Source organism: Triplophysa rosa, linkage group LG4, assembly GCF_024868665.1.
Source record: "Triplophysa rosa linkage group LG4, Trosa_1v2, whole genome shotgun sequence".
NCBI lineage: Eukaryota > Metazoa > Chordata > Actinopteri > Cypriniformes > Nemacheilidae > Triplophysa > Triplophysa rosa.
Window position 1 is genome coordinate 30,213,981 of NC_079893.1, and position 17,060 is coordinate 30,231,040.

Here is a 17,060-nt window from a genome sequence, read left to right on the forward strand (position 1 = left end):
TGTGTTCTCACAGAAACACTACTGTAAGCACTTCAAGAGGAGTGAGAACTAAATGAAGAGTCAAGAGCTCAACTAAAGCAAACACTGATCACAGTGATGGTGATTTGATGAAATGTCAACTTTTTTCAACATTAATTGCAGGTGCAAAAGTGATATTGATGAAATGCCATTAATATTGACATATCAGCACATCTGAACATAGATTCAATGGTTGCTTGCTGTCAGAGTTTCTCTTGATCTTGAGGATGTTGATGAGTTTGTTCAGGTGTGTTTGATTTGTTTGAGTAGGGTAAGAGCTCAACTCTGGACCACACTCTGCACGAGTTTATCAGAGGCCTTTAGTACTCAAGTATTTTACTCAAGTACATTTATCCACTATCTTTATATATTTTACTGTTTTTCCTTTTGGGAAATTTTACTTCACCACATTATAAAGCATATACATATGTAGTTTAATCCACCACATTTCATAAAACAATTTTTTATGTGTTATTTACCTTAAATACTTAAGAACATTAAAAATCTACTATCTTACTTTTACTCAAGTAAACTGATTGTTGAGTAAATTACTTGAGTAAAAGGAAGAAAGAACTTTGACTTTTAATGTACTTATTTAAATGTAAAAATTGCCATGTAGTTTTCAAATGCAGTTGAGTAAAAAGTATGATATATGCCATGCTTTATAATGTATGGAAGTAAAACATTTCCAAAGTAAAAACACTAGTAAACAAAAGTAAAGATACTTGATCCCTGAGAGTAAAATACTCAAGTACTATACACCTCTGGACCAAACAGATCTCATCCCCCATTGACTCCCATAGTATTTATTTTCCCTACTATGGCAGTAAATGGGCATGAGATCTGTTTGGTTACTGACATTCTTTCAAATATCTTCCGTTGTGTTCAATAAAACAAACAAATGTATATAGATGTGGAACAACCTGTGGGTGAGAAAATGATGACAGAATTTTCATTTTTGGGTGAACTTTAACATATATTATTTGCAAAATCTCTAAGCGTCACCATATGGATTTGTTTTACTGTAACAATATTTCATAAATATTGTTTTATTCGTTTCTGCAATGCATTGCTGCTCGCACCGTGCTGTACTTTTTAAGCTACAGAAATACTACATTTCAATTAAAATGAGCACATACTGCTTTGTGTGAGACTGTGAAATGAAATATGGTCTGAGAGATAACCAGAAAAGCTTTTTTTCACGTCCTACAACTGCTAAGGGTTTGGCTGGTTACGTGATGCTGTCGACCTCTGCTGGTAGATGTTGTAATTACACCAGTATGGAGACAAAGCATAAACGCGAACTCTTCGGGTCGTGCTTTGGTATTTTTTTGCAACAACAATAATTTATTTTTACGGTCTCACTGGTTTTGTTGAGCAATTTCTTCAAGTTAACAAGTAACGTTAGTAGGGCATGTTACAATGTAGCCTATTGTATCATTTAAATAGTTGTAATGTTCATTTTGCAAAGCAATGAGACAACTGGTGTACAGGTACAAACCATTACAATTTCTTAGATGAATGCAGAAATGATCTAATTCTCACAAATCCACCGTCTCTCTTCTGTGCAGGGCTGATCATTCCAGTTTTGTTTAGGTGGATATGAAGACACCATATGAACACAGTCTTCATCTTCACGTGCATCATTTGGTTCACCAGAGATCCAAAACCTGAATAAATGTAAAGAGATTCTTCACTGTGTACCTGCAGAGCCTGAAATGATAATGAAGGAATATAATACTGCGAGCAAACACATTCACAATCAGTTTTGCACTTACTTCACATCAACTGCTGAATTATCCACCCACTGCATGACGCCCTCATTCTCCATATCAGACAAACCAATCCACATGGTGTCTGTAATCACTGAAGATATGTATCTCTGTGTGATAAAATGTCAAAAGTGTTCTGTCAATCACTAACAAACGTATACACGTGCACACACACAATGAGACATAATGACTTTAATACTGTACAAACTGTATATTCACTAAACATAAACCTAACCTTAACAGAAAACAGTCTGCATTTTACGTATTCAAATAAACATCACTTAATATGAGTTATAAGCATTTTGCCTTCACAGACATTAAGCAATAAGTGCTGTCATATCTAGCTGTAATAAATGACGCACGCACGCACGCACGCACGCACGCACGCACGCACGCACGCACACACGCACCTGTTCTTTTTCAGTGTTGATGATGACCAGATCTCCACCACGATCTCTACAGAACCGTCTGCTGTCAGTCCAGTTCTTCTTCTCACAGGATATGAAATATCTGCATGACCCTTTACACACACAGAAACACCTCTCACATACTTATTTTTTAAATGAGACAAAATTAGCAAAAAGAAACCATCACACCAATGAATTTCTACAAACCTGAAATACTCTCCATAAGTGTATCACTCTCGTCCGAGTTATCCCCACTCATAGAGTCATAGTTATGAGTATCCAAGTATTCTTTAAGGTTCTTATATCTCATCTCCATCCGATCTCTCTCTGCTGTGAGATGGCTATACAGCACTATAAGAGTGACAACAAGAAGAGCACAGAAGATCCCAAGACCCACTGTGATCAGCACAAACCATCGTCCTATCAAACAGAAAAAACATCAAATTAATTAACAAATACATTAACCAATTAAATCATCAAAAAAAAGTAACCAGGAAAGTGACGGAGAAGATCAGAATATGTAAAGAAACATTTTGTCATATTTTTGTGACATGTGACACAAGTTTAGCTTCAAGCTTACTGCTTTCTTTAGCTTCGGTCCGGTTCCGACTCTGTGTCTGAGGTCCGACTGTAATTCTGTTAGTATTTTGGGGTTTCATATTTTCATAAATGGCCTCGAATTCCATGTCCATGTTCGCTATGTTCAGAGATGATCTGTGCTCTTTAGAATGATGAGTGCTGTTGGACAACTTTTAACAGGATGTTGTGTATTAACTTAAAGGCTGTATAAAAAAACTCACCACAGTCTCATACAGTGCCGTGTGTCGTGTACATTCAAACACGTTAGGTCAACTGGTTTGCTGGTCTAGACAGTTTTACTATGTTCTGTTTTCCCAGTTACAAAAGCCACATTAAGGGTTTTCTTATTAACATAAGTATCTTAATTTCTTACAAGGTTCAAACACCTGTTTGAAATTGGACTCTTCTGCATGCACTAGATGCTGTTTTAAGGAAAGGCATCTTCTACACACTGCTTTTAAAAGCAGAAGTTTGATGCGTGCTGTTGGTTAGATAAGTAGAGTTGTCAGACAGTTGGGCTTCACAGTCTTGGTTCATCAAGCTGCTGTCACGGTTGTGGTGCAGAGAAGAACCCAAATGCAGGCAGGCGGTGGTGAAGGGGTTAACAGATGTTTATTTTACAAAATAATAAACAAAACAAAACAAAAACCCACGATGGGGAAAACAAGACACGATGAACGGGAACCACAGGAACAAAGACTGAATACACTAACTAAATAAACAGAGACTAATACAACACTGGACAAGATTACAATAGACTAACACTAAACTAGACTTACTTTGACAAGGGTGATGCATCCATGAAGACACAAGCATGAACCACACACGAGATACGGTACACACATACGTACAGAACGCAATCCAAAGGCACAAGACAAAGAAACATGAGGGTATAAATAGAGAAGACAAACGAGGGATAACGAGCAGGGGCAGGTGTAGAACATAAGACACAAGAGGGAGACAATACAGGAAACGAGAGGGGCGGGGCCAATGACAAGGCCTGAGAAAACACATGAGATGTCAAAAAACAAACATCTCAAGGTCTTCTCACATAAAACCTAAGGCTTTGCCATGGCTCTGCTACAGGACCAAGAAAAACATGACTAAGAAAGCAGAGCCATGACAGAAGCCCCCCCTTTAATGAGCACCTCCAGGTGCTCACCAAGGGGTAGACGGACGAGACAAGACAGACTGGGAGACAGACAGGACAAGACAAAACAAAGAAAACAAAATCAAGGGCAGACAAGACACAATAACAAAGGGACTAGGGTGAGACAATAAACATATAGATATCAACCTGTATGGTCATTTAGCCTGCTTATTGACTTGCTTGCAAAATATATATATATATATAAGAACAAAATTATGTATATATAAACAAAAAAAAACACCTTTTCTGATTTATTACAATTTGTATTATCATAGTTGAACTACATCATGGTTAAACTGCAGTTACTATAATGCAACTATGGTTAATTTGTGATTCCTGTGCTTTAATGCAAATTCTATAGCTAAACTATGCTTACTACAGTAAAAAATATCGATAATTTTTCATAATTTTTTATTGAGATATCAGCAGATCATGCAACGCATGTACTTTTCTGAAAATATGCACACAGGAATTGATAAAGAGGAATTCAAATTTTAATCTCAAGTATCCGATTCCTATTCCTTTCGATTCAGATCCGATTCCTAGCCTTTCGATTCCGATTCCAAATTGGAATTGATTTTCGATTCCCAGCCCTACACCCCGCACACTTTCTCTTTGAACTGCTGCTGTCTGGTCGTCGCTACAGAGCACACAAAACAGTCAGACATGGGAAAAGTTTCTTCTCTCAGGCCATCTACCTCTTGAACAGTTCAATGTTCTACTGTGCAATAAAAACACGTGCAATACACAACTATATACTCATATTTATTATACATATGTTGTTGATATAATATTCAGCTATCCACATTCCCCTGCATAACTTGTATATAACACAGTATAATTTGTATAGAGCACATCTGTACATACAATATACTGCCTATTGTCCTTCTGTCTAATATTGTCCTTTTTGTCAAATGCGTATTGTCTCTCACATATTTATTTTTTACATTTTTGTTACCTGTGCCTTGTCACTTTTTTTGCCACATATTCCTCGTGTGTCCAAGCACACTTGGCAGTAAAGCTCTTTCTGATTCTGATTCTAACATTTCTAAACTGCCTAACCAATTCTGTTTTTATGCATTTTTGCATCAACAAAATACTTTTTAGAATCACTTCGGTGCTTTTTAGGCCTGCCTGTGGAAAATAAGCAGAACTAATAAACAAGATTCTTGTATTTAGATGGCAGTGAAGATTTGTTTCATTTTATTTATATTGACTGCTGGATGACTAGAAAGATTCAGGTAGCCTATTAGATTGAACAGATTTGTGAAGTATTTCAGAAGTTGAATATTATGAAGTATTCTCAGATATTTCAGAATTATGATCACACATTTTCTGGAGAAAAGGGATTAAATGATAAAGAACACAAAAATATGAAATGCGATACTTTCTCGATTACTTTCTGTCTTCAGTTTACTGTTGTTTTGAGCGTCAGTCTGGTCCTGACTCTGTTTCCCAGACCCAAATGCATCTCTCTGTGGCATACTTTCATAAACACCCTGTGATTCCATAATGTGCTCCATATGTTCAGATGCGATCTGTGCTCTTTATAATGATAAGCGCTGTTTTTATACATTGCCGACTTTTAACAGGATGTGGTTTTATAAACTTACATACAGTACTGGCCTCAGTCACTCTCATACGGTCGAGTGTGTCGTGTGGATTCAAACACATGCAAAACTCTGTTTGAATAAAAAATGATGATTATTTTGTAAATGCACAATAAACTATTTAGTAGATATAACAGCACTCTCAATTGATCTTAAAAGTATTTATGAGCAGAAATAAAATCATCTAAGTGACACGAGTCTCTTTCAGCTCTCCCGACTTCCTGTTTCATGTTTAAGCACTAATTTAGATTTCCTCTGATTTAATCTCAAGATCTCTGACATGGGTGTATGTGTATCAGATCAACATCAACAGAGCAACAACTCCGTTCCAGTAACATCAGTAACAAGCAATATCACTTTATCAGATTGATATTTCATTATGGCTTATTCTCTCCACTCACCTGAATATCCCAAAGATTATGAGCAAACCATTATGTATGGAATAATTAATGAGCTCACATTTCAGTTTGGTATTTTATTAAAATTAAAAGAAAATATAGATGAGAATAAAAATATGATAAACTGACACTAGGACATGCAGAGAGGGTGGAAACGGTGGTGCTGTGGCATTGGCCACAAGGGTTAGGGGCGGAGCTAAATCCCCAGGGCCCGAGCAGAGGGTGAGAGATGAGAAGTCTTCAGTGATTGTGAGACTTAAATCTATTTCTCACGCACACATATTACCACGTTTTTATGCCACACACAAAAACAACACAGATCTCAAACACACCTTAATGCTTTTTTAACTAAAAGACAAACTAAGACAACTGAAACCACTAATTTCCAGTTGATGTTTTCTGTTCCTGATCTTTCTCGTCAGTAAGATATTAGTTTTGTTTGAAGTCACCTTTATGATTTTCATGACCTTTCTCCACCATTCATTGACAGAATTTGCTGGCAATACATGTTTTTAAAGGTATACAGTAGGGGGCGCTGTAACCCATTTTCTGAAAAAGTACCCTAATCTAGTTTTGATCATCGTTACACAGTCGGCCCCTGCTGGTAAAGGATGTAACTACACCATTACGCAGGCTACAGTAGAAGCATAAAGGCCGTTTTTAATTTTCATATGCATTATTTGGCTCACCAAAAATCATTTAACATTTGTTAATTGAATAAAGTGTTCTGGATTTAGAGTAACGTTTCAATAATTATTAATTTAAACCCCAGAAATAAAAATTAAAGACTATTTTTGGATAGTAACTTGTTTATATTGAGAAAATTGAAAAACTGATTTTAGAGAATCAGCAATAACAAATTATAGCAATTGACTTATTTTTCAAAAACACATTTATAGTCTCCATGAATTTAAACATTAGTTTTCTGTTCTTTGCACAATGTGTATTTTATACAAGGGGGTTGGGACTATACTGACTGTCCAATGGCCAATTAATTCCCAAAATAAATGTTTCATTTAAAGTGAGAGAGAGAGTTTTATTCAACACTCATTTGATACCATTTGATAACATGCCTCAAAAGTGATGTTGTCACACTATATGATCATAATGAAACCTTCCAAAAATAACTGGTTTTCCAGCTCAAATGTGCATAGCAAATTAATACAAAAATGCAAAACAATTCCCATTACATGCTATTACACAATTATTCATTTCAGTTCCACAAAACGCAGCTCATTTCATGAGAGATTAAACTAGTTCCTAAAAATGATGGAGATATAAGTCTTGTGACAACTAGCCCCGGCCTCTGAGCATTATACATTATACACATGTAGAGTAACAGGATTATTAAGAATAATGCAGAAAAAATCTAATTCTCACAAATCCATCGTCTCTTCTCTGTGCAGAGTTGATTCATCCAGTTTTGTGGATATGAATACGACAGAATCTGAACACAGTCTTCATTTCTATATGCGTTTCTTGGTTCACCAAACCTCCAAAACCTGAATAACACATAAAAAGCATTTAAAAATAACAAAACAATTGAAGTTCAAATGAATAAATACATTACTGACACTCTTTTGGTACTTACGTTACATTGGGTGTTGAACTATCCACCCATTTCATGACGCCCTTGCTGTATGTATCAAACAAACCAATCCATGTGTTCTCCTTAATGATTGAAGATATGTATCTCTGTATGTAGCAAAAATGCACTCTCAATGTTAAATACATGTTTAATTTGAAAATGACGACATTTGATATATTTACTTGAAAACACACACACACACCTGTTCTTCTTCAGTGTTGATGATGACCAGATCTGCACCATGATCCCTGCAGAACCGTCTGCCGTCAGTCCAGCTCTTCTTCTCACTGGATACAAAATACCTGAACGCCCCTTCATGAAAACTCTTCTTCAGCCTGGTCTCTAACTCCCGGTTCTTCTGACTCATAGAGTTGAAGTTTTCCTGTAGTTCTTCTCTCTCGTCAGTCACATGACTGCAATTCACTTTCAGGCTGTTCAGAGTTTCATTGTGTTCTTCAACTATCTCCATGTATGTCATCATCATCAGATCTCTCTCTGTTTTGTGACTCACATAGAGCAGTATGAGGGTGACCACCAGAAGAACATAGATGAGCAGAAGACATAATGAGATCGGCACGAACCACCTCCTTCCTGTCAAAGAGAAAAAAAAACCATATTATAAGAAATTAAGATTAAAATCACGTAACCTATTGGTTAAAAAAATACAGAAAATGATCAAAACATTAAGTAACAAGCAAGTTTTAGTGACAGAAACCAGTTAAGATCCAAAAATCAAGTCTTCTGCTTACTGGTGTTTTTAGTTTCAGTCCAGTTCTGCATCTGTGTCTGAGGTCCAAACGTGTTTCTAGCAGCACTTCTGTCTGTTTCCATTATTTGCTGGGTTTATTTTCAGAGATGATCGGTGGTCTTATGATGAGTGCTGTGTGACAAACAGGATGTGGTTTCATTAACTTCCACACAGTACTGGCATTACTCACGGCCTAGAGATACACACATTAAACGGTTTTTCATTGACATGAAACTCTGTCCAGATAAATAACTAAATACACAAAATATTAAAACATGCATTAAAGCAAATAAAGAAATTGATAACAAGAACAAAATAAATGTGTTCACACCCATAACCAAACATCAGATCAATCAGATTTCAGGATCACTTTTATGCATTTTATATTACTGGTGATATGTTTAACTGTCGGATGACTGTAAAGATTCAAGTATTATTTCTGTACGAATAAACTAAAATAATAGCAATAGTGTTAGAGATGAAAGGTTTATCAACAATGCAGTTACTGTGTGTGCAACAGCTCAATATGTATGCATTCACAAACCCAGTAAAAAAACAAAAAAACTCATAATATTTTCATTTTTACTATTGGATTAATTCAGTTACAGTAAGGAATATTTTAACACAAAACTCATTTAAACAACCGCAAATTTAATTTCAGAAAATTACTAAATGCATAAAAATTAAATCACACAAGAACTAAAAAAACACACACACACTTTTGAACATTTACACCATTCATAGCCAACAAACAAGAGTTTCATTTACAAACGGGGTATAGGTTAATTACATAATTCTGTGACAATAAAAATACAATTTGAAATCTGTATGGCAGCACAGTATACATTTATTTCAATTGCATTTATGAGAAGAAAATTAATATCATGCAAATCTAAAGTGACACGAGTCTCTTTCAGCTCTCCTGATTTCCTGTCTCACGTTTAACCACTAATTTCACTTTCCGCTGATTTTATCTCAAGATCTCATGGGTGTATGCAGTATCAGCTCCAGTAATCTTCTGTGCAAGTGAATCATCTTCAGTAACAAAAAATATCGGTCGCACTTCAGTATAGGGGGCACTTCTCGCTATTATCAAAATATATGAATATGTGAATATGCAGAATATGTGCTTTATAAGTGCTAATAAACAGCCAATATTCCAATAACAGGCATGCTAGTTAATAGTGAGAATTGCCCCCTATACTGAAGTGTTACCAAAATATCACTTCATTATAGTAATATTTCATTTACTCCTAACGCATTCTCTTAATGTAAAAAAAAGAAAAATGAGGTCCCAGTTTAAAATGTTGTAGTATTCTGAATTTGCTCAGTTATTGTTTTCTAAATTTAAGGAACAGACAAATAGAAATGTAACTGATGATTTTTTTCCTATATGGAATAGTGTTCATCTGAACTCAGTCATTTACAGATGGGATTTCAGTTTACTGCTTTATTGAAATAGAAAGGGAATTAAACTGATATAAGAATGCGTGTGTGTTTGGGGGGGACAGAGACGCTGATGGGTGTCAACCCCACAACAGATTGTGAGACTTCTATCCCTCACACACAAACACCTGTCGTACATCTAGAACAATTGCAAAACAAATGACATTTTTCTTAAAAAAAAAAGAAATCACCCAAACCTCCACTTATTTGTGTAAATATTACATTATACAACAACATTTATGGTACAACAAAAGAGTTCCACATACAAAATAACTGAGCTGTTTTAAAAGGCGGACATCAGAAACGGATATTAGCACAAAACAATGATCCCATGACAACTGCTTAAAATTAAAGCATTTTGATACCCCGACAAATAAGAATGAACCTTAATTCTCACAGATCCATTTTCGCTTATCTGAGCATGAAAGATCATTCCAGTTGTCCAGCACAGGTTCTGATTTGCTCATGAACTCAACGCAGTCCTCATTTCCCACGTCATTCGGCTCACCTAGATGCCAAAACCTGAAAGCCATCATTAACAGTACTTAGAAAGAATGAAACACAACAAACACATGTGATTGTTTGCTTACCCTTTAGTCAGGGGTGTATTATCCACCCATATCATGTTGCCTTCATTCTCAATGTCAGACAGACCAATCCAAACTCTCTCTTTGACAATTGAAGATATGTATTTCTGCGTGTGCGTATTAACAGGCAAAATTATCAGGAAATATTCACTGTAAAAAAGGTCAAATACAAAGCAGCATATATAACAGAAATAACCGCCGAAAACACCACAGACTGAGTCAAAATGTTCAACAATTAAATTAGAACATGTTTAGCTTGTAGCAAATTAGCATTTTACATTTTTTTTCCGTGATGTTTTACGGCTGTTCACTGTTAATATAAATGTGTTAAAAGTATTATTGTATTAGTAAAAATATTTGAAGTTAACGTTAAACATGCTTGCTTGCATTTCCCTGAGAAATGTTTTCAGTTAGGTGAAGCTCACGATTTAGATGAACATGTTTAGGGCTGTTCGTTTACTGTTCAGTTATCCTTTTCTCTCTACTATGTCAATTGACGTTAAATGGAATTCACCTCTCTATTTCCTCTCTGTAAAAGATACTTTTCTCAACTCTCTTAAAACAACAACAGATCTTTTTTTCTCAAGTTAAAATGTCTATTCTAACAGCTTCATCACTATTTGGCTTTAAGTACAGTGTGGGCTCTTAAAACAAATCGTTGATTATTCCCTTTGGCTACAAGCATCCGCTAAATGAACACGTAAATGTAATAAAAATGGAAAATTGCTGTTAAATGATTATATATATTTTTTCTTTGTAAAAATTCATTATTACACACACTTTTATTCTGTGCCACACTCACACACCTCTCACACAAACTCGACCTGTTCTTCTTCAGTGTTGATAATGATGAGATCTGCGCCACAGTCCTTGCAGAAGCGTCTGCTGTCAGTCCAGCTCTTCTCTTCAATGGATATGAAATACCGGTCTGACTCTTTCCACACTGAAACATTTAAAGAAAGAAAGAAAGAAACACTTAGCCTTTTGCATTATGTGAAATATATTTTTAACTGGACTTTCAGTTAACCAAACACATCTCTGTGTTACTTCTGGGAGAACACAGTTTGTGTTACTCAACTTGTGTTGTCCCTTTTAATTTATTTAACACAAATCCACACAAAAATGCATTGGAATGACACAAGCTGTGCGTTCATAATTAACACATCCTTTTTAAGAGTGTATGTGCAGTAATAAAGATAAGGATAAAACCATTTTGACAACTCTTCCTTTTCTTTCCGGTCTCGAACTCCAGCTTCATTAGACTCATATAGGTGAGGTTTTTCTGTAGCTGATCTCTCTCATCTGTCAAATGGCTGTAGTTTGTCTCTAACTCCAGTTGCTTTAGACTCACAGATGTGAGGTTTTTCTGTAGCTCTTTTAGTTCACCACTCAGACGGTTGCATTTGATGTTGAGGCTGTTCAGAGCTTTACTCTTTTCTTCGACTTTATTCTTCATCTGATCTCGCTCTGTTTTGAGCTGGTTGTATAGCAGTATGAAGGTGACCAGCAGAAAAACACAGATGAGCAGAAGACACACTGTGATCCGCATGGACCATCTTCTTCCTTTCCAAGATGAAATTAAGCAAATATTAATGACATCCATATTATAAAAAAGCTTCAATTATAATCTAATGTTCACGAATAGTACAGTCACATTTCATCAACTTGGACACAAGCCTTCTTCAACTTACCTCTGTTTTGAGCTCCAGTCTGTTTCTGATGCTCAGTCTCAGGTCCACATGTGTTTCTAGTTGCACTTCTGTTTTGAACATTGCGCACTATTTCCATTATCCGCTCAGAATGTTTGGAGGTGATGTGTGGTTTTTATAATGACGAGTGCTGTGTTTTATACAGTGCCAACATTAAACAGGATGTGGTTTCATAAACTTAGATACAGTACCGACTTATAACTTCACAGTCAAGATCACGTTCATTCAAACACATGTAACTCAAAGCTTATTTAGACTGTTGCCAAAATGACCGGTGTAGACCAGCAAGCATGCCAAAATTGGTCAAAGCTGTTGACCAGCTATGCCAGTTATTTTCTCTAAAGCAGGGGTTCTAACTCTTTTTGACTGCAGGCCCCTCACTGTATTCAACAATATTCAAAGGACCCTCTCCCACAAAAAAAACCTCAAAAAAAATCTCAAATTATTTTAGAGCTTTAAATGAACTGGAAAAACATTCATTAATTATAAAAATGGCCAAATCGTAAGAAATAGCTTGTTTTTTTTTAAAGCTTTCAATGCTCTTTTTGTCTAATTTTAAAACATTGGTCATGTTGAGGCCCCCTTGGAAGTCCTTTTGTGGGCCCCGGCCCCCTGTTGAGAACCACTGCTCTAAAGGGATGTTATCAACAGATGACCTCTAGAAAGGGAACATGTGGATTTTCAATGTACACAGCTACAAAAGATCTTCATCTCTGTCCAAATCTACTGGTCAGTTACAGTATAGACCAAAATGGTCAACATTGCAATATATTACCTGTATGAAAGCGTTTATGCCTCTGTGCACTTGTTTTTCTTACATTGCTTTGAAAAACAAAGAGGTTGATGCATGCTGATGGTGAGAATATAAAGCATATTAGATACGGGGATTTTTTTTAACAGAGCTATACAGTTTCGCTGCACAATAACCTTTTTGAAACCTTTTTTTTCGACGTTTATGCACTTGGTAATTGATTTTAACCAAGGCAACTTACTACTGAATTTCAGGTATATGTCGCGCTGAGGATACAGGAATTGCATCCAAATGCAAGCGGTTCAAGTTTATTCCACAAATAGTTAAAAGTACAAAATGCACAGAAACAAAAAAGCAAGGCAATCCGTATGACATAAAACAACAAACAAATGCCAAAGGAAACACTGGGGTTTATATAGACAGGTGTTCAGCACCAAAGAACAAAAGAACTACAACCGACTACAACAGGAACAGGAAATCAATACAAACTAAAAGTCCACAGAACTGAACATTGAACACGTGAAATTGTTTTGGTTCTATGCTACTGAAATTATTGCATGAATTCATCAATTAAATTAAAATGAATACACGCTTTGTGTGACGCTGACACATATTTTTTTCAGACTCCTACTACTTGAAAAAGCTGGTTACAATGTGCCGTCGGCCTCTGCTGGTTGATGTTGTCACTACACCATTATATTTGGATGGTAATTTGTTTATACTGACCAGAGGAGACTGCATTTTTTTTATGAATACATTGAAAAAGTTCATAGTAATTGTTTTATGAAAATATTTTTTAAACATGCATTTCAAGTCACCATGAAATCAAAACGGACCATTATTATTCCTTCTACTCCGGTGCTCTGTGTGACGCATGTCCTGGCACGGGGGTCGGACTATGTTGACTATTCAATGACAGTCAATACCTGCAGGATAAAATGATGTCCCGTCCCAAACATTTTTCATTCCAGAAGCTGTTTCACTTGGAAATACGTCACAATATGAAAACAAACACCATTGCAAACTTTTGTGCCAACTTTAAATGAACATACCAGAGTAAGGAAGAACAACTAAATCAGTACCTACTTATACAAAAACGAATAAAATAAAATATGTATATATTGGGAATGCATTCATTGAATATTATGTTATAAGTGAATATTATAAGGAAATCTTTGTACACAAACTTGACAAAAAAACAACAATAGATTATTTCATTTGCCTGAATGTTTCTTTTATTGTGTTCATTGTTCAACCAACACATGCTATAACAAACATATGACTAAATCATTTCATGAGCGCTTAAAGAGTTTGAACCTTAATAGTTAGCGATCTCTTCACTCTTAAAAAAGTGCTTCAAAAGGATGCCTTAGAAGAACCTTTTGGTTCCATAAAGAACCTTTAACAACTGAAGAAGCTTGGCTTTCTGTTTCACGAAAGGTTCTTTGTGGTGAAAAAAGGTGCTTCAGATTACAAATAAGTATCAACGAGATGGTTCTTCAAAGAACTTTTGGCTCAGTGGTTCTTTGTGGCATCGCTGTGAAGAACCTTTTAAGCACCTTCATTTTTGAGTGTTGTGACAACTAGCCCCGGTCTCTCACGCTCAACTTTGAACAGTTAGTCTGAAGAATAAGAATGCAGAAATGATCTAATTCTCACAAATCCATCGTCTCTCCTCTGTGCAGGGTTGATCATTCCAGCTTTGGTCAGGTGAATATAAAGACACAATCTGAACACAGTCCTCATTTCCATGTGCGTTATTTGGTTCACCAGAGATCCAAAACCTGAATGACATGCAATCAGATTCTTCATAACTCCTTTTCACAACCAAAAACAACTCAAGAAAGAAGTTCATGTGAATGAACGCATTTGCAGTGATTTACTGACACTGTTTCGGTACTTACATTACATTAAGTGGCGAATTATCCACCCATTTCATGAAGCCTTCCATCTTGATATCAGACAAACCAATCCACGTGTTCTCCTTAATGACTGAAGATAAGAACCTCTGTATAAACAGCCAAAACAACCTGTCAGTCTTTAGCACACACATGTTTGCGAATGGAAATGATCAATGATGACTGTAGAACTCATTTTGCACCTAAAGAGCTGTGTGTGTGTGTCATGTTTAGCTTAGAACAATTGTGGCCAATGTGTAGATACACTCAAACGCACGCACACACACAGTACCTGCTCCTCAACGTTATTGATAACAACCAGATCTCCACCACGATCCATGCAGACCTGTCTGCTCTCAGACCAGCTCTTCCTCTCATCGCTAAAGTGGTATCCTGTCACACACCAACATCTTTACATCTTTACAACATCTTTACTGCTGAATCTGGAATTTTCTACAAACCTCTCTCGGAATTCCTCTTCCTCAGTTCGGCCTCTATAGAGTTGAATCTGTGCTGGAGCCGATCTTTCTCAGTAGTTCGTTGACTGTAATTGGCCTGTATGTGGTTTATTGTCTCATTAAACTCCACGAGCATGTTCTTGCAACTCAAATTCACGTTTCTCTCCGCACTGATCTGGATTTGCAGCACAAGAACGGTGACCACAAGGAAAACGCATGCGAGTCCAAAACACATGGCGCTCAACGTGGGACATCTCCTTCCTGTCAAACAGGAAAAAATCCAAAATAATGAACTCAAATTATGATCAGAATTCAATACTGACTTTCTCACAGGAACACAGTTTTAGGTATATTTCAAAAACGAAAGATTTTCTTCTTACTGTAATTCTGATTTGTGGCTTTGGTGCTGCTGTTCATGAGCTCCACAGGAAGTGTTTTCTCGTTAACGTTCATGTCTTCATCTCTGTCCTGATCTGCTGCTGGTCTGTTGCAGTAGCTGTGCTCGATGTTGGAATAAATGTTCTCCATTTCCATCACTGTACAAGACCAGTTTAATTGTCAAGATTGAACCGTATTTTGCAGTATATGATGCTAAGTTTGGAGGATAGAAGTAAAAAGCAGAAACGAGAAAGAAAGTTTCACCAAGCATCTGTTCATGTTTATCGGGATGAGTCGAGTGTTTGCGCTGTGGTGGCCGTCAGGTGTTTCTTCTGTAATCCACAACTATGAGGAACAGAAAGTGTGAATGTTTGAAAAGTGTGTGAAAATGGTGTAAATACAATAGGAATATAGATTCAGTGATGTGAAAGTCAAAAATAAGGGGGGGTTATGACGTTCTCTAAATTAAAGCGTTCTGGAACAACGATGACAGCATGAAAGATTTGATCTAGAATTTAGTTGCAATGATTTTAAAAGGTAAAAATGTCTATAAGCAACTTATACTATAAAAGTGAAAGCAGTATCACAAAGAAAAGATGAAACCTAATTCTCACAAATTCGTTTTTTTCCCTCTGAACATGAAAAATCCTTCCAGTTCTTCTCGGTGGGTTTTACAGAATTCAGTTTGATACAGTCCTCTTTTCCAATCTCATCATTCGGTTCGCCTTGCCCCCAAAACCTGAATATAGAAATAGCGTGTTGAACGATTTTCAGATCCTGATCAATATCATTCAGAAACAAAAACATCAGTGCATTAGAAAGGTAACAACATAATACAGATGTTTTCCAACTTTAAACGTCGTTTTAGAACCTTAGTTACAGTACCGCCATTTACAACTGCACAGCTGAGTGTGTCGCATTCATTCAAACACTCGTAGTCAACTCAAAGCCGATCAAAATGGTCAACATTGCAATAAATGTTCTTCTCAATCTCCATCACCTGAAAAGTGATGAAAGTGTGCCTACATGCACTTGTAAAACAACAGCCAAGACACGGGTGTTGTTTCACACGTTGCTTTTAAAAACAGAGTTTCATGCATGCTGATGGTAAGAATATAAAACATGTTAGATATAGAGCCTGCGTTACACAGTTTCGGTTCACACAAATCTTCTTGACACATCTTAAAACTGTTTTTTGTCTCTCCCTGGAAGATGCTTTTATCCAAAGCAACTTACTAGTGCATTCAAGGTAACATTTTATGAATTCGTTCATTCTACTAAAATGAAACCCACAATCTTGTTGTTGCTAGCGGCATTATGCTCGACTGTTCCAGAATGCAGAAATGTTCATGAAATTCGGTTCAAATGAGTACACATCACTTTGTGACGCTCTCTGTGAAATTGTAAAATGGACTCTGACAGATAAAACGCTTGTACTACGTGAAAAAGCTGGTTACGTTATATTGTCGGCCTCTGCTGGTTAATGTTGTCACTACACCATTATGCAAGCTAACAGCATACAAATAGCATTTTTATTAACTATATCCGTTATGAATCACAAAA

General features: G+C 36.3%; 3 protein-coding genes across 6 annotated transcripts; all 3 read right to left on the reverse strand.

The window, feature by feature from the left end:
- Positions 1-620: 620 nt before the first annotated feature.
- On the reverse strand, positions 621-3,636 carry LOC130553234 (C-type lectin domain family 4 member E-like). The gene is made up of 6 exons (XM_057332093.1): positions 3,556-3,636; positions 2,778-2,946; positions 2,405-2,617; positions 2,201-2,310; positions 1,797-1,900; positions 621-1,688 (listed from the first exon to the last, which is right to left on the reverse strand). Exons 1-6 carry the CDS (start codon positions 3,619-3,621, stop codon positions 1,553-1,555), a joined length of 798 nt encoding a protein of 265 aa, XP_057188076.1. The 5' UTR covers positions 3,622-3,636; the 3' UTR covers positions 621-1,552.
- A 3,225-nt stretch (positions 3,637-6,861) lies between these two features.
- LOC130553231 (CD209 antigen-like protein E) lies at positions 6,862-12,107 on the reverse strand. 4 transcript variants are annotated; one of them, XM_057332083.1, is made up of 9 exons: positions 11,995-12,107; positions 11,513-11,866; positions 11,128-11,246; positions 10,307-10,410; positions 10,114-10,238; positions 8,272-8,402; positions 7,725-8,113; positions 7,526-7,629; positions 6,862-7,436 (listed from the first exon to the last, which is right to left on the reverse strand). In XM_057332083.1, the coding sequence occupies exons 1-6, from the start codon at positions 12,089-12,091 to the stop codon at positions 8,353-8,355; spliced, it is 849 nt and encodes a 282-aa protein (XP_057188066.1). In that variant the 5' UTR covers positions 12,092-12,107; the 3' UTR covers positions 6,862-7,436; positions 7,526-7,629; positions 7,725-8,113; positions 8,272-8,352. The 4 variants fall into 4 exon arrangements, with proteins under 4 accessions (XP_057188066.1, XP_057188068.1, XP_057188067.1 ...); XM_057332085.1 differs by lacking the exons at positions 6,862-7,436; positions 7,526-7,629; positions 7,725-8,113 and having other exon boundaries at positions 8,290-8,402; positions 10,102-10,238; XM_057332084.1 differs by lacking the exons at positions 6,862-7,436; positions 7,526-7,629; positions 7,725-8,113 and having other exon boundaries at positions 8,295-8,463; positions 10,102-10,238.
- Positions 12,108-14,040: 1,933 nt separating this feature from the next.
- Positions 14,041-15,731, reverse strand: LOC130553236 (CD209 antigen-like protein C). The gene is made up of 5 exons (XM_057332096.1): positions 15,500-15,731; positions 15,123-15,380; positions 14,954-15,054; positions 14,668-14,771; positions 14,041-14,547 (listed from the first exon to the last, which is right to left on the reverse strand). The coding sequence occupies exons 1-5, from the start codon at positions 15,651-15,653 to the stop codon at positions 14,412-14,414; spliced, it is 753 nt and encodes a 250-aa protein (XP_057188079.1). The 5' UTR covers positions 15,654-15,731; the 3' UTR covers positions 14,041-14,411.
- Between the last annotated feature and the right edge of the window lie 1,329 nt (positions 15,732-17,060).

Bases quoted from the DNA above. Each gene is read 5' to 3' on its own strand.
- LOC130553231 (XM_057332083.1), bottom strand. From the start codon at position 12,091: ATGGAAATAGTGCGCAATGTTCAAAACAGAAGTGCAACTAGAAACACA. The intron at 10,239-10,306 runs GTAAGCAAACAA...GATGGCTTTCAG, and splicing joins AATACACCCCTGACTAAAGG to GTTTTGGCATCTAGGTGAGC. The intron at 8,403-10,113 runs GTGAGAATTAAG...TTTGTCACACAG, and splicing joins AGATAAGCGAAAATGGATCT to CACTCATCATAAGACCACCG.
- LOC130553236 (XM_057332096.1), bottom strand. From the start codon at position 15,653: ATGGAAATGGAGAACATTTATTCCAACATCGAGCACAGCTACTGCAAC. The intron at 15,381-15,499 runs GTAAGAAGAAAA...CCTGTTTGACAG, and splicing joins AGCCACAAATCAGAATTACA to GAAGGAGATGTCCCACGTTG. The intron at 14,772-14,953 runs GTACTGTGTGTG...CTGTTTATACAG, and splicing joins TCAATAACGTTGAGGAGCAG to AGGTTCTTATCTTCAGTCAT.
- LOC130553234 (XM_057332093.1), bottom strand. From the start codon at position 3,621: ATGTGTGTACCGTATCTCGTGTGTGGTTCATGCTTGTGTCTTCATGGA. The intron at 2,947-3,555 runs GTAAGTCTAGTT...TCCTGTTAAAAG, and splicing joins GATGCATCACCCTTGTCAAA to TTGTCCAACAGCACTCATCA. The intron at 2,311-2,404 runs GTTTGTAGAAAT...GTGTGTGTAAAG, and splicing joins ACTTATGGAGAGTATTTCAG to GGTCATGCAGATATTTCATA.